Genomic DNA, 27,161 nt, shown 5'->3' on the forward strand with positions numbered 1-27,161 from the left:
AAATAAATAAATAAATAAATAAATAAATAAATAAATAAATAAATAAATAAATAAATAAATAAGAGAGAGAGAAGAGAGAGAGAGAGAGAGAGAGAGAGAGAGAGAGAGAGAGAGAGAAAGAAAGAGAGAAAGAAAGAAAGAGAAAGAAAGAAAGGACAAAGCCGCGACACAGGCTCTGCAGGAGACTGTCACTGCAACCTAGGTCAGGGGAACTGGTTCAGACAGGCCCATTCCTGCCGGGGTTCTGCTCAGACTCCGCCTAGACCCCGCCCCACCGCGCCCCCTATACACTATCTTTGATTGGCTAAAAGCGACGCGGGAAGCTCCCAGGTCATCAGAGGCAAGCTCCACACAGGCTCTTTCCACAGCCAGTCACAGCCGCCAACCAGTCTTTGGTGACAGTCTTCTTGCTGCCAGGGCCCACCGGCTCCCTCAGACTCTCCTGCCTCCGCTGTCAGCGGGTCACGACGTCATTCCGGTCGCCTGCGCACCTTCGCTGCTGGGAGCGCGACGCAGGCGCATTGACTGAGTTTCCCCGGGAGATCCCTGAGCACGTGGGTTGTGCTGTCCCGTACGCGCGCGGAGGGACTGGAACCTGAATTTTGCTGGTGTTCTTCGTGGGTAGCAGACTAGCAAGGGCCATGGCACCAGCGGGAATCCTGAACGGGAAAGTGGTCTCCGCGTAAGTACTTGCCACTGCTGATAGTGGTGGTGGGCTTAGAGCTGGGCGTGCGGATCCCCAAGCACCCGGGCTCTGCAGGAGAGGTGCTTAGATGGGCTTTGTGGGAAGAGAGGACATTGACACGGCCCCTAGAATCTGAAGACTGGTTTCCTGAAGCCTGAGAAACATGCCGGCCCAATGTGCAATTGCAATAGACTGCCTGGGGTGGCTGCATTCCTATGTTTTGGCGGCAAGTCCTGACCTGATCTTGCTCTCAAAAGTGTAGCTGCTGGCATCATCCTGCTTAGACATGGGCTGCCTGTGAAGTCCAAACTCAGAAAGCCAGCATAGCCGCTTGTCTTGCAATTTGGTGGTGATTCGATTGTGGCAAGATTTGACCCGGGTTTGTTTGTCTTCTGACACAGGGTCTCTTCACGGAGCCCTGACTGTCCTGGAACTCACTCTGTAGATCATGCTGGCCTTGAACTCATTGAGATCCCCTCCGGTCTCTTCCTCTGGAGTGCTAGGATTAAAGGCGTGCACCACCACACCTGGACTAGAGGATTTCCTCTAATTCAATGAATTCCTTGTTAACACCAAATACTATCTTTTACTTTCTCTTTCTTCCTTCCGGTCCGTGCTTCACTTCTAAGGTATCACACATGCAAGGCAAGCGCTGTACTACAACACCAGCCCTCTCATGCTCTACCCTATAACAGCCCCCTATCTGTCCTGGCACTAAAGTTATTTATTAGTTTGGCTTCTCTGTGCTGACAATTTCATATTCCATTTGACCACCTCTTCTGGCCCTGCAGATTTAAATGCTTAACTAGAGGAAATGTTTGCCAAGCGTCCTCCCAGAGAGTAGTAACACCCTTTTGCTTTTTTGGGAGAGAGTGCTGGGAATTGAGCCGTAAGTGTGCTTAACCTCTGGGCTAGTTCCTTGCTTTTTGTTTAGGGAATGAGTGTTGGGGACTGCTGAGGAGAGAAAGGTGTGAACTGAAGGTTGCTTTTACATTAGGTATCACTGGGTATTTATTAACTGCTGTGGCTAACAGTAATTGTCCAGTAAATACTTGACTTTTTCAGAAGAAGCATTGAGGAGAATGATAGTGAAGCCTACCTCAGGGTAAAGTGATCCTTTGTTGAAGACTGGGAAAAAAAGAGGAGAAATATAAATTAAGTAGTGAATCTTGTACTAAGGCAAGGAAGAACTCCAGATTTTTGGACTAGAAATCGTAATACATCTGTGTGCTTTTTTTCTTCTTTTCTTTTGTTAAGACAAGGTCTTAGGTAACCCAGGCTTGCCTCAAACTCAAATGTATCTGAGTTTGGCTTTGAACTACTGACTCAGTGCTTACTCCTTCCAAAGGATGACCTCACAGGTCTATACCACTACTCAGGCTTTTGTTTGTTTTTCAAGACAGCGTTTCTCGAGTAGCCCTGGCTGTCCTAGAACTCACCCTGTAGACCAGGCTGGCCTCAAAGAGATCTACCTGCCTCTGCCTCTGCCTCCTGAGTGCTGGGATTAAAGACATATCACCATGTCTGCTTTTTTTTTTTCTTCTTCTTCTTCTTTCTTAAGCCTTAATGTGGGGGCTGGAGAGGTGTCTCAGGGATTATGAAAGCACATTTTGTACTTCCAGATATAACTCAGTTCTTAGCACTCTCTTTAGACCATTCACAACTGCCTGTAACTCCAGCTCCAAGGGAAAGATTCCTTCTGGGTACCCATGTACAGGCATAGCATGCACTTAAAAACACACACACAAATTATAATGTTTTTTAAAAACTTACTGTGTATATTTAAGATTGGCCACAAATTATGGGATGCATATATGTAGTAACAATGTATACGGTTACTAAAGTAAAGTAACCGCATGCATGGGTAGTTACTTCTTATAAGGCTTGCTAAAATGAACTAAGTTTCTTTGCACAATCCTGGATACAGTATCCTTTCATTACCATAGTCCTGTTCTACCCTGCAGCTCCTGGCTTGTTACTCTTCCATATTTCCTACTTTGTATTCTTTGGGGTTCAATAACTCCCTGCCCTGTTTTATTTCTAGCTGTGTGCTTGGATTTAACTTCCCTATAAATGCAATTATGTAGCATTTTTCTTATAATGTCAGGGTTGCTTCCTTAATCATAGTGTCCTGGGTTCTACCCATGTGACAGACCTCCTTTTTTAAGGATGAGTAAGATTTCACCGTATGTCTAATTCTCTTTTCTCCATTTGTCTGTTGAAGCCATGGCTATTCAATGGTAGAGGAACTGGCACCTGCAATGCCCTGGCTTCAAAAGAATCTGTAATGTCATAAGAGCAACCATTAATAAGGTTGCAACCTAGATAGGTTGTTCCCATATTTTAGCTCTTGTGATTAATGCTACAATTGTTATTAGTAGACAGATTTCTTTACAAGGTTGTAATTTAAATTTTTTGGTTACACAGCCAGGAAAGAAATTGTTCTGATAATTCTATTTTGCTTTTAATTTTTAAAACTTGATTTGATTTTTAAAAATTTAAATGGATACATAATCAGGACATATTCATAGAGTACTTTGTAACTTTATTTAGTTAACACTTTTTTTATTTAATGTATATCTGTGTTTTGTCCCTATGTATGTCTCTGTGAGGGTGTCAAATCACCTGGAGCTGGAGTTACAGTTGTGAACTGTCAGAGGGGTGCTGGGAATTGAACCTGGGTCCTCTGGAAGAGTGGACAGTGCTCTTAACCACTGAGCCATCTCTCCAGACTCATCATGTAATTTTGTGTGTGTGTGCGCACACTCTTGCTTGAAATGGGGGTTTCTCTTGTGTAGTCTTGGCTGTCCTAGAACTTACTCTGCAGACTAGGATGGCTTTGAACTCACAGATCTGCTTGCCTTTGCCTCAGGAGTGCTGGGATTAAAAGCAAGCTCCACCATGTTCTGACCGTCTATTTTTTTTTTTTTTTAATTTCAACATAAATTATCCATTTTACTATAGGCTAGAATTGATAGCATTTACTGGTCATTCAGTTCCTTAGTCTTTTGATGCTAACTTGACTGTGACAACAGAGGTGACACTGAGGTCCAGGCCCCACCAGCCACTGGTACTAGTGAAATCTTAGAGCCAGACCCCCTAGCCCATTGCTTCTTCTTGGTTTTTGCCACAGTAGGATAGTTCTGATTTTTAAAAGGCAACTCTGTGCTACTTTCTTTAGTGGCCATATGAATTCAAGTTTCCACCAACAGTGTACTGGGATCTCCCTTTGTGTGTGTGTGTGTGTGTGTGTGTGTGTGTGTTTGGGGGGCGCGTGCGCTCACACATGCACCCACCTGCTTGTTAGTTTTATGTCTTTGAGTCTTTTTCAACATGTAGATTACTAAAGTACCTGTTTCTGGTTATGAATATATATCCATGCCTTCTATTGTGCTCTTTCTTGAAGTGTTCCTTTAGATTGTAAAGAGATAACTTAGGTTTTGACTTGGTGGGTGACTGGGAATTGGTGGTACGGGTGTGCTTTGGTTGAGTGGAGAGGAAAGTAAATATAAGCTCCTTTAAAAACCAAAAATCGCTGGAGAGATGGCCCAGTGGTTAAGAGCAATGACTGTTCCTCCAGAGGTCCTGAGTTCAATTACCAGCACCCATTTGGAAGCTCATCTGTAGCTCCAGTTCCAGGGGATCTGATGGCCCATGCATCAGGAACACTCCTAGCTCACATATAAACACCCATATCAAAAATTGCTGTGGTTTGTCCTGGAGTTATCTGTATTTTGATGCTAATTCTACTGCCCCAAGGACGGGGAAAAGATTGAAGGAAGAGGAGGAGACTGGAATGGAAAGGAAGAGACAGGAGGTGCAGAGAAGCCAGGGCAGGACAACATGGGAGCTGACATTAAGATTCCATGCTGTACTCTTACAGGTTGTTATAAATGTTCTTAAGGGATGGATGTGTACAGGACTTTGTATGTTTAGGTGGACAATCATATCTTATCGATTGGATCAAAGGTGTGTTCTTTCATGTGCAGATTTAAGTGTAAGGAAGTGTGGGGCGGCTGGTCTGTGCTGCCGAGGAATTGGAATGTGGGCTTCTGGCAAGATATCTACTAGATATCTTGGCACTGAAGTGTAGACCTAGTGAGGGATAAAAGACAGCATTTTTATTTTTTATATTTTTACAGCAACAAAAAAATAATAAAATAACTTAAGTGATATGAGGTACATTATGCAGTTTGTTTATGTCTATATCTAAAATACCTAGAAACTTTTTCACTTTTTACTGTAACTTTAAGCAAATTTCTTAACTTCTTCGCTGTAATTTCCTCATATGTAAATTAAAAGTAATATCTAGATTATTGGGTTTGTAGCAAAATGAAATGATACTTTTAGTTTTGTGAGTCAGGGCCTCTATATTACCCTGGCTGTCCTGGAACTCAGAAACATCCCTCCTCATCCCTCTCCCTTCTGAGCACTGGGATTAAAGGTGTGTGCTACCATGCCGGCTACCTACAGAGTCCTTAACAGAGAAACACTTAAATGAATCTTCCTGGCACATATCGAATGTTCAGTATACATTAGCTATATTGATAATCTATAATTGATGTATACATGAATGCTTACTTTTTTTTTTTTTTTTTTTTTTTTCCGGAGCTGAGGACCGAACCCAGGGCCTTACGCTTGCTAGGCAAGCGCTCTACCACTGAGCTAAATCCCCAACCCTGGTTTTCTTTTTGAAAGCATTAGCCGGCTTGAGATCTATTCCAGTGGTTTTCAACATTGGTTTCGTATTAGAATCGATTGGAGGTTTTTGTCTTTATTCAAAGTGAGAGATAGGATAGAGGTCCAGTGAAATTACCTAAAAGCAGGCTCTTGCCACCAAGGCCGAGGACCTCAGTTTTTAGTCCCTAAAATCCACATGAAGGAGAGAACTGACCCCTGTAAGTTGTCCTCTGAACTCTTAATGGATAGCCGTAAAGGCACAGTATTTTTTAAGATGTATAGAGTTTACCCTTGGGTTATTCAAATGATGATTTTTCTGCTCTCATATCTTGTTTTAATCTGGACACAACATCGTAATGCATATACCAAGAACCTCCAGTCTCAAACATTTGTGTAAACTGTTCTTACCATTTATTCTCTGCCTTGTCAATAAATGCTGATCACCCAATGGCTGGGCAGAAGAGAAAGTAGGATGGGATGCCCGCTAGCCAGAGGAAAGAGAGCAAGAGAGGGAAGACTCAGATCAGCTGGTAGGGTGGAGGAATTGGAGCCATGAGGAAGGTTCTGAAGAACCAGATCAATAATAATACACAAGTATCATAGTATGGGGCTGGGAGGTAGCCAGATAACCATAGGAGTTAAAGGTAGATCATTTAACTGCCCAGTTATTGAGGTGCAGTTTTGAATGAATCTTATCTTTTTTTCCTCGTGGTTATTGGGGAATAGCATAAGTAAAGAAATACAGCCAGCTGATTAATTCACTGTTTATATTTATATTAAGGATAATTCATTTACATACCCATACACACAAAGTAAATAAATGTATTAAAAGTCAGCTTGTTTGCTTGCTTGCTCTCTCTCTTTCTCTCTCATGTGGTCTTGAGGTGTGGCATGGTGGTTAAGCCTGTAAGTCTAGAACTTACGATGTGGAGGCAGGAGAATCAGAAGTTCAGGGCTATCCCCCTTCATACAGTGAGTTCCTAGCCAGGCTAGTGACATAAGGCTCTGCTTCAGGGAGAAGAAGATACAAAAGTACACCATCACAAGCTTATGTGGCAATGAATCTTTCTCTGCCAAATGTGCCTCTTAGGTCAAGAAATGGCCTGGGCCCAAAAACCTCCATGACCTGGGTGTGTGTGTGTGTGTGTGTGTGTGTGTGTGTGTGGTTAGGTAGGACAGGATGATCTCAAGCTTGAGACCTGGTAGTACAAGCCTGTAATCCTAGCTACTTGGAAAGCTTGGGATTGGGAGAAGGTAAATTCACAGCTGCCTGGATTACAGAATGAGACATCGCCCCAAAATTTAAAAAAAAAGATGGCTGAACATAGCTTACCAAGCCTGAGAGAAGCACCATGTTCAGTCCCAGGACTGAGAGAAAGAGAACAAAAGAGAAAGGGAAGGAGGCAAAGTGGAGCTGGTAGCTGGTCTAGGCACTGTAGACACTACATCTAGTCAACTCGGTAACTTAGTGGAAGCTGTAGTGCAGGGTAAGCTTTGGGCCTGCCATCATCCATGTTACTGGCATCTCCATTACTATAGGGTCTTCCGATGCAACTAGGCTTCACCAGTTAGCCTCATAGGCTCTCTTCACGGTGCCAAGACTTAACATCTTTGCATGACTCCTTCAGTCCATGGATGTCAGCTGCTCTTCACGACCCCTTTATACCTTCAAAACCAGTACCACACTGGTGACTCTTACGTATACCAAGTCTAACTGTAGCATGAGGTACATCCGTGGCCATCTTTGTGCTCTCAGAAAAAACACTTCCCAGAAGATTTCACCTCAGTGATGCTGGTCTCTTCTTAGCCTAGCTGTCCAGCCTCTTGTTCTTTGGGGCAGTGTTGGTCTTTGACTTCAGGATATCCAATTTCTTCTTGTCTCTTTGCTCACAACCACTTGACAAGCCGCAGCAGCCGCCTCCTCTCCCAGAGTGTGGCATTTTCATATCTTCTGAAGAGTCCTCAGAATTCCAAACGTACACCATCTTCAGCTGGCAAAATCACGCCCTTGCCAGAGCACGAGTCAGCTGCTGTGGTGAAGCAACACCATGACCCACACCCGAGATTAAAACAGTCCCATAACACAACTGGGTTTATAAAGAAACCAAATTTTCACTACAAATGTGTCTTAGTATTGTAGGGACTGGGACACACAAGGTCATAATTTAACAAGCTAACTTTTTACGTTGTTCCATTGAAGAGTGGCCGGTTCTTATCAATATGGTTCCATTGAGAGGGTTCAGCATTTAGAGCTTACAGAGACTCAGGTTCAAGACCAAGGTTCCTTTGTGCTTACAAACTACTTTTTTCTCCTTTCTTTTTTGAGACAGGATCTTAATCTAGCCAGGCTGGCCTTGAGCTTAACTATGTAGTGTATGATATCTTTGTGGACTCTGCCTCCTATCTTGGGAATGCTGGGATTATAGGCGTGTGCCAATACGTGATGATTAATTTTTTTTTTGTTTGGTGGGTGCTGGGATTCAAATGTAAGGCCTTACTAGGCAAGTGTTTTACTTTTGAATGATATCAGCCAACCCTAGGAGTTTTCTTCTTTCTTTTTAAATTTAATGTGGCATCGTGTGTGGGTGCTGATGCACTGTGTCATGGTGCACATCTGGAGACCAGAGGACTCTGTAGAATCGGATTTCCCCTGACCGAGGGCTCCAGGGGTCAAACTGAGGCCTTTAGGCTTGCCCATCGGTTCGAACCTTCATCCACTCAGCGCCCTCACTGGCCCTCGGCAGCTTTCTTCAGTGTTCTCCTATGGTGGCTCTTTGTCACTTTGACCTAGGAGCTGCTGTACCTGCTGACAGTTCTCAGTGAACAAGAATTTGTTTGGTAGGCGAGATGGCCTGCTCAGTCCTTACAGCACCTGCATGTATGGGCCGTAGCTGTGGGAATCCTGAACCAGAGGTGATCTTTCAGCTTGAGCTGTGTATACATAGAGGCTCTAGGGAGGAAGTTGTCCACTTTTCCTTCTGCTAAGCCAGACACATCCTATCCTCCCTTCTCCCTGGTAAAGCCAGGACTTACCCCTGAGCCATGAGCTCCTTATGCTCTCTTTTCCTATTTGGGGTGGGGGTGGTTTCAAGATGGAGTTTCTCTGTAGCCCTGACTGTGGATTCAGCCCTGTAGACCATGCTGGCCTCGAACTTACAGAGATCCTCTGTAACTTACAGAGGCCTGCCTCTGCCTCTGCCTCCTGAGTGCTGGGACTAAATGTCTTCACCACTACATCTGGCTCTCTTTTACTTTTTGAGATGGTTCCCATTAAATTGCCCAGGCTAGCTTTGAACTCATTCTGTAGGTCAGGTGAACCTCAAACTTGTTGTCCTCCTGCCTTAGCTGCTCAGCTAGAATTACAGCCTTCTGCCACAAGCTTCAACCTTTTTTCTTTTTTCTTGAAGGGAAGGTCTTACTATATAACCCATACTATCCTAGTACGTTGGCAGGCGGGGGCGGCTTGGGGATACAGACAGCTATGTGTCCTTTGTGTATTTATTCTCTTACTCGATGTGCTTTTTCTATGCCAGGACATCTTCAAAGCCCAAAACTAACAGTGAATAAAATAGCCCAGATCTCACCTTGTTGGTTGGGTTTGCTGATAATAGATACTTGATAAGTCAGATATCCAGTAATAGAAAGTGCGGAGAGAGCTGGGGTTTCTGTGGGTGGGCTCCGTGTTAATGAGAGCCAAAGTTACCTATAGGCTTGGACGTGGGCTGTGAGCCTCAGTGTTATGGGGAAGGAGGCTCTGAACCAAGAATGAATAATAATGGTCTGTGGTTGGACCTTTGACCTCAGTGGTTAGTAAATAACCACCTGGGGTCAGCAGGGATGGCCCCGGGGCAAACTGAGTGGCCCTTGAATGAGTGAGTGGCAGAACTGACTTTGGAGGTGAGATTTGCCCCAGGCTTCAGCCCGGGCCCTCAGCCCTTAGGAGAGGTCTGCCATTGTCAGAACCACCTTGGTTCTTATATGAGGGCACAGTTCTTCCAGAGATTTATTCTGTTTCGTGTGATGTTTGTTTGGCTCCCCCTTTTGTTTGTTTGTTTTTGTTTTTATTCCAAGACAGGGTTTCTCTGTATAGTCCATGGAAGTCAGAAGAGAGTACCAGATCCTCTGCAGCCTGTGTGTGCTAGGAACCAAACAGCTTCTCTTAATGGCTGACCCCTCTCTCTGGGCCCCCAAGCTCTTTTTACCTTAGGTTTTCCTTTAGTCTCCAAAACAGAATCATGGGCTTTGTGGTAGTATTTTCGTGTACCAGCTCCTTCTCTCTCTTTCCGGGTCTCTTACTGGTAGTGATGTCCAGGTTTACAGGGGGCTTGTAGCTGTCCCATGTCACCATAACCAGCTCTGACAGCCAGATAGATATGGAGACTAAATCTGGTGTGCGCCCTATGCTGGCAGACACACTGGCACGATTCTCCCTGTTGGCATATAGCTGGTGGCAGCTTCTTGGTTCTTAGTATACAGAGCCATCCCATCTTGTCTTCTAACTCTGACTTGTAACAAAACCGGTAGCTTACAAGCCAAATGTTTTGTTTGACTTGCAGAATTATTTGTAAAAATTAGATTACATTACAACACATTCATGTCTGTAATTATACTCAAAAATCTGGATGCCTGAGTCTTTGAGAGATGACGTAGAGTTTAGTTAGCAATGTTCCGTTCTGTATTCTTGCAGTACTGGCATTGAAGCCAGGGCCGTGTGTGCCAGGCAGAAGCCCGGCCACTGACCTCCATTCCCAGCCCTATGGTCCGAATGCCTAATGTAGGAGCTCTTGGGATCCTGAATAGGTGGTGATCTGCCCCTTGAGTAGGGTGGCAGGCAGGGAGACAGGATTGTCTGTCTGTCTGTCTGTCTGTCTGTCTGTCTGTCTGTCTTGAAGTAGAGTCTCACGCTGTTTCCAGTGTGTGGATTCCAGATGTCTTAGGGTTTCATTACTGAGAAGAGACTGTAGTTGAACCAATTTAAACTTACCCTGTCTAGCTTACAAATGAATGAGACCCAGACTATGGTTATTTTGTTTGGCTTTGACAATTACTAGGGGATAACTCCTACTTTTCTAACTGCTGGCCTGGCTACTCCCCTAGCGGTGTACCCCAATGACTTGCTGTTTCTCTTGTTCATGGCTCATCTCCTCTCATGGCGGGCAGCTTCCTCTGTCCTTTCTTCGTTACCCCTAGCTAGCCAGGTAACTCAAAACCCGCCTACCTCTCATTCCTCCAGTAATTGGCTGAACTATTTTTATTTAACCAATAGTTTTAAATTAAGGAACAATGTTGCACAACAAAACTAGACCTATAGGTATAGGATTACCAACAATACATAGCAATAGACCAAAACTCAGTAAGAGGCACCATAACCAAGGTAGTTCTTATAAAGGAAAACATCTAAGTTTTTGATTTCTCAAGACAGGGTTTTCTGTATAACCCTGGCTGTCCTGGAACTCACTCTGTAGACCAGACTGGCCTTGAACTCAGATCCTTCTGCTTCTGCTTCCTGAGTGCTGTGATTAAAGGTGTATGGCACTACCACCTAGAATTAAGATTCATTTTATTTTTGAGTGCGTTTGTCTGTCTGTCTCATGTATATCCATGTGTATCTGTCTATATTCAATATTTTTTTTTAACTTTAAACTGAAAAGAGATTCTTGTGAGGTAGTGGAGGTTCATGCCTTTAATCCTGGCACTCGGGAGCAGAGGCAGGTGGATCTCTGTGAGTTTGAGACCAACCTGATCATGGCAGGGAGCATGGCAGTCTACAGGCAGACATGATGTTAGAGGAGCCAAGAGTTCTACATCTAGATCTGAAGGCAGCCAGGGGAGACTGCATTTCCACCCTGGGCAGAGCTTAAGCACAGGAGCCATCAAAGCTCACCCCCTGCAGTGACACCCTTCCTCCAACAAGGCCTCACCTCCTAGTAGTGCTGTTTCCTATGGGCCAAGCATTCAAACGTATGAATCTGGGGCCATATCTATTTAAGCCACCACACCAGGTTGAATTGAAGTTGTCAGTCTTGGCAGCAAGTTCTTCCACTGGGCTATCTTTCTAGCCTGGGATTAGGCTCTCATTCAGTAGCCTGGGCTAACCTAACATATAGCAGACTTATATCGCTTCTCCCTCAGCTTTCTGAGTGTTAGGATTACAGGCGTGGGCCAACACTGCTGGTTTATAATTTGCTATTTAACCTTTAAAAAATATTAAGAGGTTTTTATTGGGACAATGGGTTAAGAACCCTGCTTGTTCCTCCAGAGGACCCAGGTTAGGTTCCTAGCACACGGTAGCTTAGAACTCACCTGTCTATGACTCTAGTTGCAAGGATATGACCCTCTTTTGTCCTCTGCATGTACCAAGCACACACATGGCACGCATACCTACATTTAGGCAAAACGCCCATGCACACAAATGAAATAGTTTCTTTAGAAATTAAATTTTAATGAAATAGTTTCTTTAGAAATTAAATTTTTTATTTCACTTAATTTTGTGTGTGTGGTGGGTTCATGGTCTGCTATTCCTTTTTGGTAGAGGACAGAGGGGAGGAGCTTGGTGTTGTCCTGACACAGCCTTGGAGGTTAGAGGACAACTGGTGGGGAGTCTATACGTGGGTCCCAGGGATTAAACTCAGGTTATCGGGATTGTCAGACATTCCTTAACCCACTGAGCCAGTCTTATACCCTACTGCTTTTTTGAAACAGGGTCTCTCCTCTATGTAGCTCCATCTACCTTGGAAGTCTATGTAAATCAGACTGGCCTTGAACTCATAGAGACCCACTTGCCTCTGCCTCCTGAGTCCACCCCATCTACCTAGTCTGATCTGTTTCTTGGACTTCTGGCTTCTACCCACTAGATGGCAGTACCATCTTAAAACTGCATCGGTGTCTATGTTTTCACGTATTCTATCATATCACTTGGTTGTGATTATTTTATGGTGCCCGTCGATCAGATCCAGAGAGACTTGAGTGCTACTCTGGCTTTTCTGACTTTTCGGTTTTTTGTGCACACTTATCAATAATGATTGCTCTTAACGTAGAGACTGACAAATGTCTTCCCTTAGATTGTAGGTGGTTGATGAAGAATGCCATGAATCTGGCGTGAATATTTGAATTTGGAGAACCTTGGGTATTTCTGGTTGCTTCTTTTGGCCTCACCTGGCTCTGAAGTCCTTACATGGAAGATCTAGTCCAGGGCAGTGGAGAGGTGTGGGGGGCAGTGGAGAGGTGGGGGGCAGTGGAGAGGTGTGGGAGCTCCCACAAGTGAAGACCACAGTGATGGAGAAGTCATTCCACCACAGCACTTAGACTTCTGGAAATTTGGGGCTATAAACATTGAAGAAATTACTGCCATTTAAGTCTGAGACCAACTTCCTGGGTGAAGGCAGGTGAAGTTGTGTTGGCTCTTCAACGTCCGCTGCTCCAGCTAAGTTGACTCCTAGCTTTTCTCCTCTTTATTTTAGAGTTCTTAGTAGCCACCCCAGAAGATAAGAGGCAGAGTGCCTTTTCTTCCTCAAAGCAATAGATATAGACAGCTTATCATGGCTCAGTGGGAGTTCAGGACCGCCATCGTGGGAGGGGAAAACGGATCCCCTCACATTGTCCTCTGACCCATATGGACAATGGTGTACACACACAGAAATTTTATCAGTTTGTCTTTGAGACAGTGTCTCACTATGTAACCCTGGCTAGCCTGGATCTCCTTTTGTAGACCAGACTTGCCTTAAACTCTTACTTATCTGGCAGATTTCTGTGCTTCATTAGTTAGCCATTCTAAGTGAGTAGACTTAAAAAGCCATCCAAGGCTGTCCTCCAACGTCCATGCACATGCATGTACCTGCATATACATGTGTATGTGAAAACATGCTTAGTCACAGAAAAGTTGCCTGTTAGGAAAAGTTTAGGAGAGTCAATGTAAATGATTTCCAACTAACACCTTTTTTTTTCCCCCTAAAAAGGAAACTTCAAGCTTAGGTTCATTTAAATGGTAGCATGGAACTCTGGAACATTCTGTCCTATGGTCTTATCCTACTGAGTAAAACCAGTGTTTTCCAGCTCACCACCTATGGCACTCGGTTCCCACAGCTTTGCCACCTGCTGAGTATTTTTATTTATTTCTCCCTAGATTTCCAACTGTGGGTCTCAAATGCCCACTAGCCTTTAGATCGGTAAGTAGCTTGACTGCATAGGTATGAAATCTGCTCTGGGCCTCTGCGTGCTCCCAGTTCGTAGTTTTCTGTTACCATTTCACAACCCCCAAAGCTCAAGAGTACTCATAGCCGTGACATCTACGCACTTCCTGCAGATAGGTTTACAATCCTATCGGGTTTTTTTTTTAGGTTAACCTGTCAGCAGTGATGTAATCTGCTCTCAACCGTGGCTGTATGGTGGTGGTTTTTTCCCAGTGCCTCAGCTTGCAGTACCATGCTCTGTTGTTTCCAGTTCAGCAACCAGAACAAACTAACAGTGTATGACCAGCCGTGTGATGACCTCCCGTCACATGACCGGCTGTGTGATGACCTCCCATCACACCAGAGTAAAATTGTCTCTGTGCTGGCCATCATTCCCGTTTTCCAGGTGGCCACCAGGTACCTGCTCCATGTCCTGGCACTTGTTCATCCTTTGGCCAGTTGGCTCGAGGGAAGCCACTGGACTATTGTGAGCTTGTGTTTCATTTGTGAGTGTCGTACAGAACGCCTCCTGCCTTGCTACTTGACAAGGAGTCGTCTCAGAAGTGCCTACCTGTTGTTTCTCATCCTCCTCCTCCCCCTCTTCCCCTTTGAGCCATATTTTATGTCTTTCTAGTAGTTACATATTATAGATTTTTCTTAGGTTGGGATAAGACAAAAACTTTGGCCTACCCTGCCCCTCTGCCTTCCTATCCCATCTTTGTTTTTGAGACACATTCTCAGGTTGGACTCAAACTCATCAGGTGATAACCTCATGCTCCCAACCCACTTGCTCCGACCTTTCAGCTGCTGGGATTAAAGGTGTGTGTACCATGCCCAGTTTGCCCAGTAGAACGCTGGACACAAGGCACTTTGTGCTCCTGTTGTCTGACCTGAGCCCTCAAGTGCTTTGATTGGCAGGCTAGAGGAAGGGGAGTGGGGAGAAGCAGCAAATCTGGGAACTTGGCAGCAGAGCTCAAAGCTTGCCCTCAGCTCTGTCCTCACACCACAGCTTTTTCTCTTGCCTGGGAGCAGCAAAGGCGGGGACAGCAGGGATGTGGAGACCAGGGATGTGGAGACGGGCAGCTGCCAGACAGCCTGTTCTTGTTTCACGGTAGGGCAGCATCCATGATCCAGGTCAAATCTGGCTGAAAAGCAGTAGCAACAACAGCAGAAACTCCAAAACTATGGCCTGTTCTTTTTTGAACTGTATTCTTGTGTTGAGTAATGCTTTAAAAAAAAAAAGTCACTAACTAGAAATAAAATTTGAATAAAGTAAAACAGCGAATTGTTTTTATTGAGACGTAGTCTTTGCTGTGTACTTGCTTACCTGATACTTGTATGTAGCTCAGTCCAGCCTCCAACGCCCAGTAATTTGCTTCAGTCTCTTGAATACTGGGATTACAGGAGTTTCCTCCATACACCCAGATTTTACTTTTTTATTTTAAGACAGGCTCTCTTAAGTTGCCCAGGCTGACCTTGAACTCACTCGTAGCCCAGGCAGGCCTTGAATTTTTGATCCTCCTGAGTAGCTGAGCCTCCATGCCTGGCCCTTAAGATCATGATGGTCTCTAGGCTGGGTCTTCTGCAATGGCAATTCTCCCTTAATTGTTGAGCTACATCTTCAGCCCCCAATTGTGGTATTTTAAACATCTCTCCCTACACTTACTTACCTCTGGCTCAGTTGATATCATTAGAACTTAGAGAACAATCTAAGGTGAATTGAGGCCTGGGAAATTGGTGGGAAGGCCATGAGATGCATACCTGATAATGTCCATCAGCAAAGGTGGGTTTAATTTCCAAGAGATGTATCCAGTGATCTGCCTCACTTACGCGTGCCGTGAAGTAGCTGGTAACTCCCCTTTCTTTCCCTCTAGGCAAATCAGGAATCGACTGAAGACCCAGGTTACTCAGATGCAGGAGCAGGTACCTGGCTTCACCCCTGGCCTGGCAATCCTGCAGGTATGAGAGCATCACCCTTAATCCCTTAACACCACCCTTACCCCCTTAACACCATCCTTACCCCCTTAGCACCATTCTTACCCCCTTAGCACCATCCTTACCCCCTTAACGCCATCCTTACCCAGCCTTCTGCAGCAGTAGAGGCTGCAGCACTCCAGACCTCTGCCTCCCACCTTGTGAAACCTCAAACGCAATCATGGCTTCTCATTGTGGGCTCCCTTCTGGTACCCAGCTTCCGTACCCAGCTTCCAGGTGCTGTTTGTTTATCTTGCTCTATGCCAGTATGGGGGCTTTTTCCCTGGGCACTTTTCTCCTTGTTTATGTTCTAAGTTAGGGTCTCATACCCCAGTGATGTATCGATGTAGGCTATGTAGGTAAGGATGGCCTGCCTACATGGATAGGTAAAGACTCCGATCTGCCTCCCAGCCTCCGGGGTTATAGGCATGCACCACCTTGCCTGGTTTTGTGTGGTGCTAGAACTCTGGCCTTTCTGCATGCTGGGCAAGCCCTCCACCCACTGAGCTACAGTATTAGCCCAACCCACTAGGTCTTTTTTTTTTTTTTTTTCTTTTCTTTTCTTTTTTTCGGAGCTGGGGACCGAACCCAGGGCCTGGCACTTCCTAGGCAAGCGCTCTACCACTGAGCTAAATCCCCAACCCCCCCACTAGGTCTTCGTAGGAGCCTTTATACTCGAAAAATTTAAACAGTACTTAGCTATTAATAGTTACTGAATCGGGAATACGACTTGGGTTTATTTATTTACTTATTTTCTTTTTTTTTTTTGGAGCTGGGGACCGAACCCAGGACCTTGCACTTGCTAGGCAAGTGCTCTACCACTGAGCCAAATCCCCAACCCCCTATTTACTTATTTTCAAGTACATTAACTCATTAAAAGAATTTTTAGGGGCTGGAGAGATGGCTCAGTGGTTGAGAGCACTGACTGCTCTTCCAGAAGTCCTGAGTTCAAATCCCAGCAACCACATGCTGGCTCACAACCATCTATAATGAGATCTGATACCCTTATTTTATTTATTATATATAAGTACACTGTAACTGTCTTTAGACACACCAGAAGAAGGCATCAGATCTCATTACAGATGGTTGTGAGCCACCATGTGGTTGCTGGGATTTGAACTCAGGACCTCTGGAAGAGCGGTCAGTGCACTTAGCCACTGAGCTATCTCTCCAGTCCATAAATAAATCTTTTTTAAAAATGGTTTTTTAGACTGGATCTCACTGTGCAGCCCTGCCTTGAAACAGTAAGTTTCATAGTAATCAATCGGTTATTGATAAGAAGTAGATTCATTAGACTAGAGGGTATCCACCCAGCTCTTGTGCTATTTAAGACTTTTGTAAATATAAAGGCTCTGTGTGTCTTTTATTTGGTAACTAAAAGGTTAAAGGTGGGGTAGATACTCCAGGTCAGGATTAAAATTTTTTCAACACCGGCTGGCCTGAAATTGCCTATGTTGACCAGGCTTCTAACCCAGAGAATCTGTCTGCCCTCCTGTACACCACCATGCCCTGCTCTAAAAGATTTTCATTTTTAATTATACATTATTTATAATTTAATTATTTTTAAATACCTGTATAAGTGTGTGCCTTGTGTAGATATGTGCACACGTGAATGTAGGCAGGTCAGCAAGTCCAGGAGGAGGTACCAGATTCCCAGGAGCTGGAGTTAGTGATGGTTGTGAGCTCCCCTGTGTGGGTGCTGTGAACACACTGTATTCCTCGGAACCGCTGAGCCAGGACTCAGATTAAGTGTTACATCCTTATTTCAAAATGCCAGTGGGAACTCCTGATGTACTAGCATAAACATTATGGAGAAATAACTGTGTTTGAGACAGGCCCTGCTCTGAACTCCAGGATGACGTTGAGTTTCAGAGTATTGAGATTGTAGGTGTGTACTACCATGCCCAGTTTAGAACTTTTTAGTAGTAAATTCTGGTAGGAAGACATGCATTACCTGTTGAAAAATTAAAAAACAACATACACGTTCATTTATTTGGTGTGTGTGTGAACACGTGTGCCCTGGCACTCCTGTGGCATTCAAAGGGGAACTCTCAGGAGCTGTCTTAGTTAGTGCTTCTGTTGTTGTGTTGAAACACCGTGACAGGAAAGGGCTTGTGCGCTTTGTACAGCTTGAATCACAGTTTGTTGGGTGAAGTCAGGGAAGGAGCACACACACTGGCATAAACAATGGGAGCAGGAGCTGATGCAGAAGGAGCTGATGCAGAAGGAAGCCGTGGATGAGTGCTGCTTCCTGGCTTGATTCTCGTGGCTTACTGAGCTGCTTTTCTGTAGAACCACATCAGTCACTAATTAAGAAAGTGCACCACAGGCTTGCCTACAGAACTGTCTGGTGGGGCCATTTTTCTCAGTTCAGGTTCCTTCTTCCCAAGTGACTCTAGGTGGTGTCAGGTTGACATAGGATTAGTCAGCACACCCAGAATCAACAGTTTTGTCTTTTAGTGTTTTTTGTTTGTTTTTTGACACAGATTTGGTGGCCAAAGTCAATTGGCCTTGGATTTGTGGCGTCATCTCGCCTCATCCTCCTGATGGCTGAGATTGCCAGTGTGTAGCACCAGGCCAGCTCAGTTGTTCAATTTTAGAAAATATTTGCAAAATACTGAAGCCTGAGTGATCCCTGTTGGTTCTTTCAAGAAAAGTTGGTTTTCTGTGGAAAAGTGCATCTGGTTCATCTGGCAAGGCAAAATAACACAAATGCTTTCTCTATTAATAGCCACTGAGCTTCCTTCACAGACAGCGGGAGAGCTGTGGGAACTTCCTGATTCTTTACATAAAATCCTCAAGACTCCCAGGTTGAAGTTTAATAACATCAATAATCGGTGTTGCTCACCAAGAGCATTCCTTAGAGAAATGGCCAACTATTTTTCCTGAGGGACTATGACTGGATAGATACATGGAGAATAATGGAGTTGGTATCCTTGTTCTATGCTGCTACCATCAGACTTGCTGCCACCATCAGACTTGCTGCCACCATCAGACTTGCCCACTGTTACTTTTGTACCAGCAATATAAAAGCCAACACAATTTTTAAAAAAAGACAAATGACATCATACTATATAAAGGTTGTCAGAATTTAAAGTGATATTCCTTATGAAAAACCTTGACAGTAGTTACATATGACGACTTGGTAACTGTATCATCAAAGTCTCTACTAGTATACCACAACCTTCTACAAAACCACAATCTTATACAGAAAACATTTCTGCAAGGCTGTCTACTCAGCAGATTACCGCCTGTCCAACCATAGTCTAACATCCTCATTACCATGCAAACACTCCCTATACATCCCTTGAACTCCTGCATCACCATCCTGACACTTCCTATGTAACCCAAGCTTATCTTGAACTCAGCCATCATCACCACCACCATCACCACCATCCAGACAGTCCCTATATATCCCAAGCTTACCTTGAACTCCTGCCTCAGCCTTAAGTGCTACAATTATGGCTATGCAGTATCTTTTCTTCATGAGTGAATATTGCCAAACTCTGGTTTCTCTCTGTCCGGTTTTCTCCCGGATTCATCCAATAGGGAGGCAAATACGTGCTTAGGCAAATGCACACATGGGTGCCTGAAGGATTGATTTGGGTGGCAGAAATAGCTTTCATTTGAGACTTCCTTCATAATCACCATCTTCCTTGTCCTACATTCTGTCTGTGCGTGCCTGCACATTCGCCATTTAGTCCTTTGCTAACCTCTGTCCCTTGTGTAACGACTCAGAAGGAGCTGTGGTTCAGTGCTGCCTCCCCCACCCACGCTGCTTTTATCCACGTAGCCTCAGCAGGGCCGAAGTACGGAAGGCGGTGGCTCTGCCTGGTGTGCTCCAGGGGCGGTAGCTTTTCTTTTTTTTCTTTTTCTTTTTTTTTTGTTTTTTAGCCACAGATAACTAAGAACCAAAGATCTGTGTGGTGGGTGTATATCTGGTACATTTGGGGGCAGGTTACTTCTTACCTCATTCTTGATTGTTTGTTGTGGAAAGAAGTGCATTGTCATAGGCAAGAACTGTTACTCTGGGTTAGAGGTGGAGCTCAGTGGTAGAGCACTTACTTAGCCAGCAGGCACCTTCCTCCTCCTTCAGTGTACGGAAGGTCCTTATGTATCTCGATTGGGTCTTAATTCATTATGTAGCCAAGCGTGGCTTTGATCTTCAGATCTTTCTGTTTCTACTTCCCAAGTGCTGAGTGTCCAGCTTCAGTTCTTCTTTTAACCAACCCTTTTCTTATTATATGAGTGCACTGTCACCATCTTCAGACACACCAGAAGAGGGCATCAGATCTCATTACAGATGGTTGTGAGCCACCATGTGGTTGCTGGGAATTGAACTCAGGACCTCTGGAAGAGAGCAGTCGGTGCTCTTAACCACTGAGCCATCTCTCCAGCCCCAACCAACCCTTTTCTCAGCCATACTTTTTAAATTTGACTTCATATTTACTGGTTTTGCAAGTATCGACTGTAGTCTAAGCAATTTCTGCTGCCTGTGTCTCGGCAGTGAGGCAATGGTGTGGATGTTCCAGCCTTGCTCTCGGACAATAAATGTTACCACCCCATTTTTATCCTCAGACCTCCCATCTTTTTTGCCCAGAGGTTTTGTCTTCCTACACACCCATGCCAGAGGTCTAAGGTCATCTCTCTTCAAAGCCTGTGTGGCACATGCCTGTGTTCCCAGCATGAGACAGTGGAGGTCAGAGGGCTAGGAGTTCAAGGCTAGTCTGCTCCCATGTGAAAGACGCTGTCTCTAAAATAAAATGTCATCCTCGTGGGGCTGTTGTCCTGTGTAATCTATGTCTTAGATCTTGAATCTATTCCTTCTTTACATCCATGTTCCTCCCACTCTGGGTTCCCTGTGACTGTTCACTGGTTTTCCGTTTCTAGTCTTAAAAACTTCCATTCTTTTTGAGTGTATGAGTAAGCCTACGTGTATGTCTGTACTATGTGCATACCTGGTGCCCACACAGGCCAGAGGAGACCATGGAATCCCCTGGAACAGATGGTTGTGAGCCAACATATAGGTACTGATAATCAAACCCAGATTCTTGTGCTCTTAACCCCTGAGCTCTCTCTCCATCAGCACACTCTTGTTAAAATACAAATCTCATAATTCTACACTCCATCTTTACTGATGAAATGGCAGTAGATTGGGGCTGGAGAGATGGCTCAGTGCTTAAGAGCACTGACTGCTCTTCTAGAGGTCCTGAGTTCAAATCCCACAACCACATGGTGGCTCACAACCATCTGTAATGAAATCTGATGCCCTTTTCTGGTGTAGCTATCTTCTGAAGATAGCTACAGTGTATGTATATATGATAAATTTTAAAAAAAGAAATGGCAGTAGATAAATGTTTATTGTGGTTCAAAGGCTCTGTATATAGTTGTGATGTGCTAATTGTTAAATTACCCCTATGAGATAAAAGCTGTCCCAACAGTAATTGATGCCCAAACATGTTGGGGGCTCGCCCAAAGCCACTCAGAAGGGATGAGTTTGGCACCCCAGCCAAGCACTGGGTACAAAGCCTGCTCGTTTCTTTTTTTGCCACGATATAAATTAACTCTTAAGGAAAAAATAGTTTTTTCTGATCCAATTACAAATAGCCGCAATAGGTCGGAAACTGGATTCAAAGGTTCTGCAAGAATTTACACTAGGGAAAGGTTACACGAACTTTTATAGTCACAAAAGAAAAAGTTATCAGTCAACATGCTTGCAAAATGCATAGATAGGGCCACTTAGGTGGGCTACACCAAGCAAGGACATTACTTAGATGCTCTTTGTTCTCAGTTTTATGGTTAATGGAGGCTAAACGTGTCAAGCTCATTTCTAGAGTTTTATCTAGAGGTTATGGGGTCAGATACAAGGTAGATGACAATCATGACAATCGGAGCCGTCAAGATAGCCAGAGGTCTTTTGGGCTCTTACTGGCAACAGTCTCTTCGCATTCAGAACATTCTGTTTAGCCAGGTGGGCTGTCGGCAGGATCTGGCTCATTACATTAGTGTGCTCTCAAAGGATGTCGGTGTAGCCAGGGTGGTGCTGTCAGGGCAGTGGTGCACAGCTGTAAATTAAGTCCAGACTGAAAAGCCAAACTGCGGGATGTTCATGATCTGATCCTAGTATGTGCTTGTTGGACTTCCTTTTTTCTTTTCTCCTGTCTTTTCAGACTTAACCTCGATTTCTGCTATAAAAATGTGTGTGGTAGCCATAGCAGAAGCCTGGGTCTTCTAAATGGAGGCTCTGGTATGAGTTTTCACAAGGTGGAATTTCACAAAGTGAATTCCTGGATGGACACTTGGTTAAGACAGTCTCTTCCCAGAAGTTGGGGGTGGTTATAAATCTTGGGAATGGCGTTAGAGCTGGCCTGGCGAAGTTGTCCAGTGTGGCAGAGTGGCTCCTGGCTGGTATGTAGCAGTCATCCGTACTGGCTATCAAAGCTTCTTGGGCACAGAAATAGAGATCTATTGCCTCTGGGGACAGAGATGAAGCACGTTAGCACAGAGTCACTATCTATGGCTGTCACTTTGCATGTCACCTCTGCAGAGAGATGATGGAAAGCTCGGCCAAGATGATAGCCCCTGGGATGGCACAGGTTACTTCCTTGGAGGACCTAACACCAAGACCAATGTGACCATTGCAGCCCACATCTGCACCATCTTTAGAACAACATCCTTTAGGGATACCCTCAAGAAAACACCAGTGATCAGTCTTTGATAGGCAGAGGACAGGTAGAGCTCATCAAGCCCCTTGATCCTCGTGTCCTTGACCAGCCTGGTGATGGGGATCCTCTCGTCTTGTTTTACCTCCATGAGATGGCAGTACCTCACCATGGCCCCTAAGAGAGGTAGCTGAGCCCTCCCAAGCCTAGGCCCCCAGTGCTCCTGTGTCACCTGCCATATTCCCGAGGAAGAAGCTGATGGCTGGTGGGTTTTTTTGGGTTTTGTTGTTGTTTGGTTGGCTGGTGGGTTTTTTGAGACAAGACCTCACAGAGCAGAAGCTGACACTGAACCTGCTGGGCAGCCAAGACTGGCCTTGAAATCTGCAGCCACCTCAGAAATTCCTGAATTACACTTTTGTGCCCAGTGGTATCATGGGGTGTGCTTATGATCTGGCCTGTTATTAAAAGTGCTTGCAAAGGCCCTGAACCAGAGTTTATAATTGCAGCATGTGGGAGGCACAGGCAGGAGGGTCATAAAAGATTCTAGCCTGTTTGGGGCTACCTGAGACCCAGTTTGATCTCAAACTCATTTTAGTCTCCCTCCTGCCTCAGCCTTCTAGGATTACACATCTGGCTTCTTTTTTGTCTTGTTGGGTCTTTCTGATAGTTTGAGGCACCACCCCTTTGCAGAAGGGATTAGCACTCAGAATGAACTGCTTAAGTAACATTCTTGATAAATCATTGGGATTAAGATGTCTTCTGGGGAACCAGTCTACCACCCACCCACTTGACTGCCAGTCAAGAATTTAAATTCTTTAAACATTCTTACATCTATCTAGTCTATCATCGATTACATAATCAGCTCCTCTATGAGAGGCCTGGAGCTGGGGATGGAGTGTAGGCTCAGTATGCAGGAGGCAGGACCAAAAAACAAAGCTAAATCCCCAAGATTCAAGTTCCTCTGTAGGACTCTCCTCGTTCCTTTGAAGTCAAATTAGTCAGCAAAGCCAGGAACCAAATGAATACGGGACAACCAGAGCTGGGATCCACACTATGTACCTGAGATCCCAAGGCAGCATCAGACTGTGCACACAGAAAGTTCTGGAAATGCTGTTAGGAAGGCCATCCTCTGTCACCCTAGGCCCTATCTCGAGGGTAGGATCATTTGCCCTCTACAGAATGGAGAGAAGCAAAATCTACTGCAAAGGGATCTTGACCTGAACACGGGGAGATGTTTGTGAAATACATTTTTACAGATATCTTTTTTTTTTTTTTTTTTGGTTCTTTTTTTTTTTTTTTTTTTTTTTTTTTTTCCGGAGCTGGGGACCGAACCCAGGGCCTTGCGCTTCCTAGGTAAGCGCTCTACCACTGAGCTAAATCCCCAGCCCCTTACAGATATCTTAATGTGAGGAAGAATTGCGAGCATAGTCAGGATGAAAAATGTATACGGTGTAATGGGCTCAGGAATCAAAAGGTACAAAGGCTCCCACCCCAACTTCTGTCAGGTGGGTGCCGGCTTGCTCTCCCTGTGGTGTCTGTTCTGTATAAGCTGGCCTGGTATCCTGTCACCACAGTCCGGCTGACCGTGAGCATTTTCCATTGCCCGTGGATGGTCAGTGCTGTGGGTACTTCTGCCTCTCTGGTGTCTTTCTGGACTGATGATAATTTCTCAATTTCAATCACTCATCCTGTTCTAAGGAATCCCACATTTCTGGTAGCCTATAGCACTCTCGCCTTGTTTACAGTGCAGGCACAGTGCACACCTGCATAACCTTTTTGTTGTTGTTAACAAGGGTTAACAACCCTTGCTGTCCATGCTGGTCGTTATCTGGTGGGTTTAAGCAACTCCACATCGGCCTTGTGAGTAGCTTGAAATTACAGGTTCATGTCATCACTTCCTGCTCATGTTCTTTCCTTTGGCGTTGTCAACGGATTGTGTGAAGGAAGTTAGAGGGTACAGAGGAAAGCCACTTGTACTCACCCCAGCCTTCCCCTTCCCCAGCCTCCTCTGTCTTCCATAAAAGTTCTCTTCATCGAGAGTTCAAACATTCGTTTTATCCAAACTAAAATTGCAGAAGTTTCTCTGTACACGTTGCCTCTCCCTAACTGTCTGATTTGCATGTATTTATTCTTCCAGGTTGGCGACAGAGATGATTCCAATCTTTATATAAATGTGAAGCTGAAGGCTGCTCAAGAGGTAAAGGCAAGAACAGCAATGCTGGTATCCTTCCCCACTTCCACCCCTAGTCCTGTTGGTAACCCCTTGCCTTGTGTGGCCCTCCCACAAAACTAACTGCTGCCAACATCCTGATTTAACTATTGGGCAAAGCAGTCAGGTGACCTAGCCTGCTGGTTTCCCCGTGTATGCTTCTCATTGATGGTTTTCTTCCCTGAGAAAGCCACGTGAGTGGCTGAGGAATGGCGTTGAGTATGATGGTGACAGACAGGCCGATTCTTCTCCACACACAGGGTGAAATGACACCCAATACTCCATTGTCTCAGTCACAGTCCTTCAGAGGGGCAGGCTGTGAACAGACACCATGACCAAGACACCTCTTATAAGGACATTTAATTGGGGCTGGCTTGCAGGTTCAGTGGTTTAGTCCATTATCATCAAGGTGGGAACATGGCAGCATCTAGGCAGGCATGGTACAGGATGAGGAGCTGAAGGCCACTAGCAGAATACTGACTTTCAGGCAGCTAGGACAAGGGTCTTAAAGCCCACGCCCACAGTGACACACCTTCTCCAACAAGTCACACCTCCAAGTAGTGTCATTTCCTGGGCTGAGCATATATTAAACCATCACACAGGCCTAGGTCTCAGGCTCTCATACCATTTCCCTGTTTCTTGTGTTCATTTCTGCAGATCGGGATCAAAGCCACTCACATTAAATTACCAAGAACTTCCACAGAGTCGGAGGTGAGCGAATGGATGCGCATGGCAAGGGTTCTCCCTCTCTGCTTGCTTTGGTGGGACATTAGGGGCTGAGATAGGCTCTGCAGACAGAATATATTTCTTTACAGTTCTCACTTCCCCCTTTGAATGTCTGTTGAGAGGCAAATCAACTGTGGCCCTACTTTTAGGTGTTAAAATACGTCATCTCCCTGAATGAGGATGCCACTGTGCACGGATTCATAGTACAGCTGCCTTTAGACTCAGAGAATTCCATTAACACAGAGGCAGTCATCAATGCCATTGCCCCTGAGAAGGATGTGGACGGGTGAGTGCTATCCCTGGGTTTTATTTAGCACATGCTTCTGTTCTGGAAGCACCACATTTGTTTCTAGAGGACAGGGGCTCCGAGCGTTCCTTCCTCCTTATTTGACTGTTTTAGGTTGACGAGCATCAATGCCGGGAAGCTTGCCAGAGGTGATCTAAAGGACTGCTTCATTCCGTGCACACCCAAAGGATGCTTGGAACTCATCAAAGAGACAGGTAAGAATGAGGGAAACCAGCAGGAGAACTGCGAGGACTTGCCTCTGCCTTCCAAACACTGGGGTTGCGGGTGTTTTTTACAAGTACACTGGCTCTGAGCCTGTCTCCTCAGCTGTTAAACCACAGCATACATACTCCACAGGGCTGAGGAGAAAACGGGGCATTTTCCTGAGCATCTTTGTGAATCAGGTCCATTTGACTATGACCCACTTCCTCTGTATTACTGAATATCTAGAAGGCTCTTTCTTTTTTTTTTTTTTTTTTTGGTTCTTTTTTTCGGGGCTGGGGACCGAACCCAGGGCCTTGCGCTTCCTAGGCAAGCGCTCTACCACTGAGCTAAATCCCCAACCCCTAGAAGGCTCTTTCTTAGGAAGCTGTGCCTTCCTGTTGCTTCAAGACAACTTGCCTCAAAACCAAGGATTCAAGGCTGGAGAGATGGCTCAGTGATTAAGAGCACTAACTGCTTTTCTAGAGGTCCTGAGTTCAATCCCCAGCAACTGCATGGTGGCTCACAACCATCTGTAATGGGATCTGATGACCTCTTCTGGTGTATCTGAAGACAGTGACAGTGTACTCATGTATAATAAATAAATAGATCTTTAAAAAACCCAAGGATTCAGCCCCCTGCACTGAAAGCAAGAATAAGCAAACAAAAGACCAGAGAGAGTTTTGCCAAGAGATAAAAGAACCGAGATTTGAACCCAGGGTTATGTGCATTCAAAGCAGTTTATTTCGTGTGTGTGTGTGTGTGTGTGTGTGTGTGTGTGTGTGTGTGTGTGTGTGTGTGTGGTAGAGTGGGGTGGGTTAGGGTAGGTTAGGGTGGATTAGGAATCCTAAATGGCGGTAAGAACTCCAACAGTATAAAGTGAGCAAAGATGTGGGCTCCTGTCCCTGGAAGCAGCCCCAAGTCAACTGTGGTTCCAACACTAGACAGATGGCTGGAATGGATCTCCTGAACATTCACCCCACGTTACTTCATTGCCTAGCTAGTACCTTCATATTTTAGTTTCCTTATGCATGCTTTTAGCAGAGTTTATTTTTTCCAAAGAAATGAATCCTGTTAGAAAGAAGTAGGTCAGAAGTTTCAAGTGAGGCATTTGGCCAGCATTAGTAACGAAAGTTGTCTGTGGTTGGCCAGCAAAGGGTCAAGCCGGAAGCCTTGGTCCGGCTGTGAAAGCTCAGAGCTACAATTTATATTCTTCAGTATGTTTAGCCAATGTTAATTACAGCTTTATAGAAAAGAATCCCCTGAGCTACTAACACCTGTGGCTTCCTGATGTCTCACAAACCAATGTTGCCCTAAGGTAGCTCAAATCTTTGCTGAGTCCTAATTTGTATAGTAGTGTCATTGATTGATTGCTTGATTTGCAGTGCAGAGAGTGAAAGCCAGGGGCTCCAGCATGTTAGACAGTAGTTCAATAGTTGACCCATTCATTCAACCCAGCATCATACTTGTTAATTGGTTCCAACTACGAGGACTTCAATTCTTGTATAGTCATGATGTTAGCATTCTCTAAGTGCTGGTCTGATGAAGTTTCAAGAAGTATGGTTTAAAT

General features: G+C 44.9%; 1 protein-coding gene across 2 annotated transcripts in view; it reads left to right on the plus strand.

Moving 5' to 3' along the window:
- Positions 1-334: 334 nt before the first annotated feature.
- Mthfd1 (methylenetetrahydrofolate dehydrogenase, cyclohydrolase and formyltetrahydrofolate synthetase 1) overlaps positions 335-27,161 on the plus strand; it is a 67,504-nt gene continuing 40,677 nt past the window's right edge. Inside the window, exons 1-6 of one of the 2 annotated variants that reach the window (NM_022508.2) lie at positions 335-682; positions 15,408-15,492; positions 24,307-24,366; positions 25,036-25,089; positions 25,254-25,390; positions 25,505-25,605. In NM_022508.2, coding sequence (NP_071953.2) covers positions 642-682; positions 15,408-15,492; positions 24,307-24,366; positions 25,036-25,089; positions 25,254-25,390; positions 25,505-25,605 — 478 coding nt within the window. In that variant the 5' untranslated portion in view covers positions 335-641. Of the gene's footprint in view, positions 683-14,503; positions 14,645-15,407; positions 15,493-24,306; positions 24,367-25,035; positions 25,090-25,253; positions 25,391-25,504; positions 25,606-27,161 lie in introns of those variants that run through there. The other variant, XM_006240249.5, reaches the window with a different exon arrangement.

The sequence above is a fragment of the Rattus norvegicus genome, chromosome 6 (genome assembly GCF_036323735.1).
Source record: "Rattus norvegicus strain BN/NHsdMcwi chromosome 6, GRCr8, whole genome shotgun sequence".
NCBI lineage: Eukaryota > Metazoa > Chordata > Mammalia > Rodentia > Muridae > Rattus > Rattus norvegicus.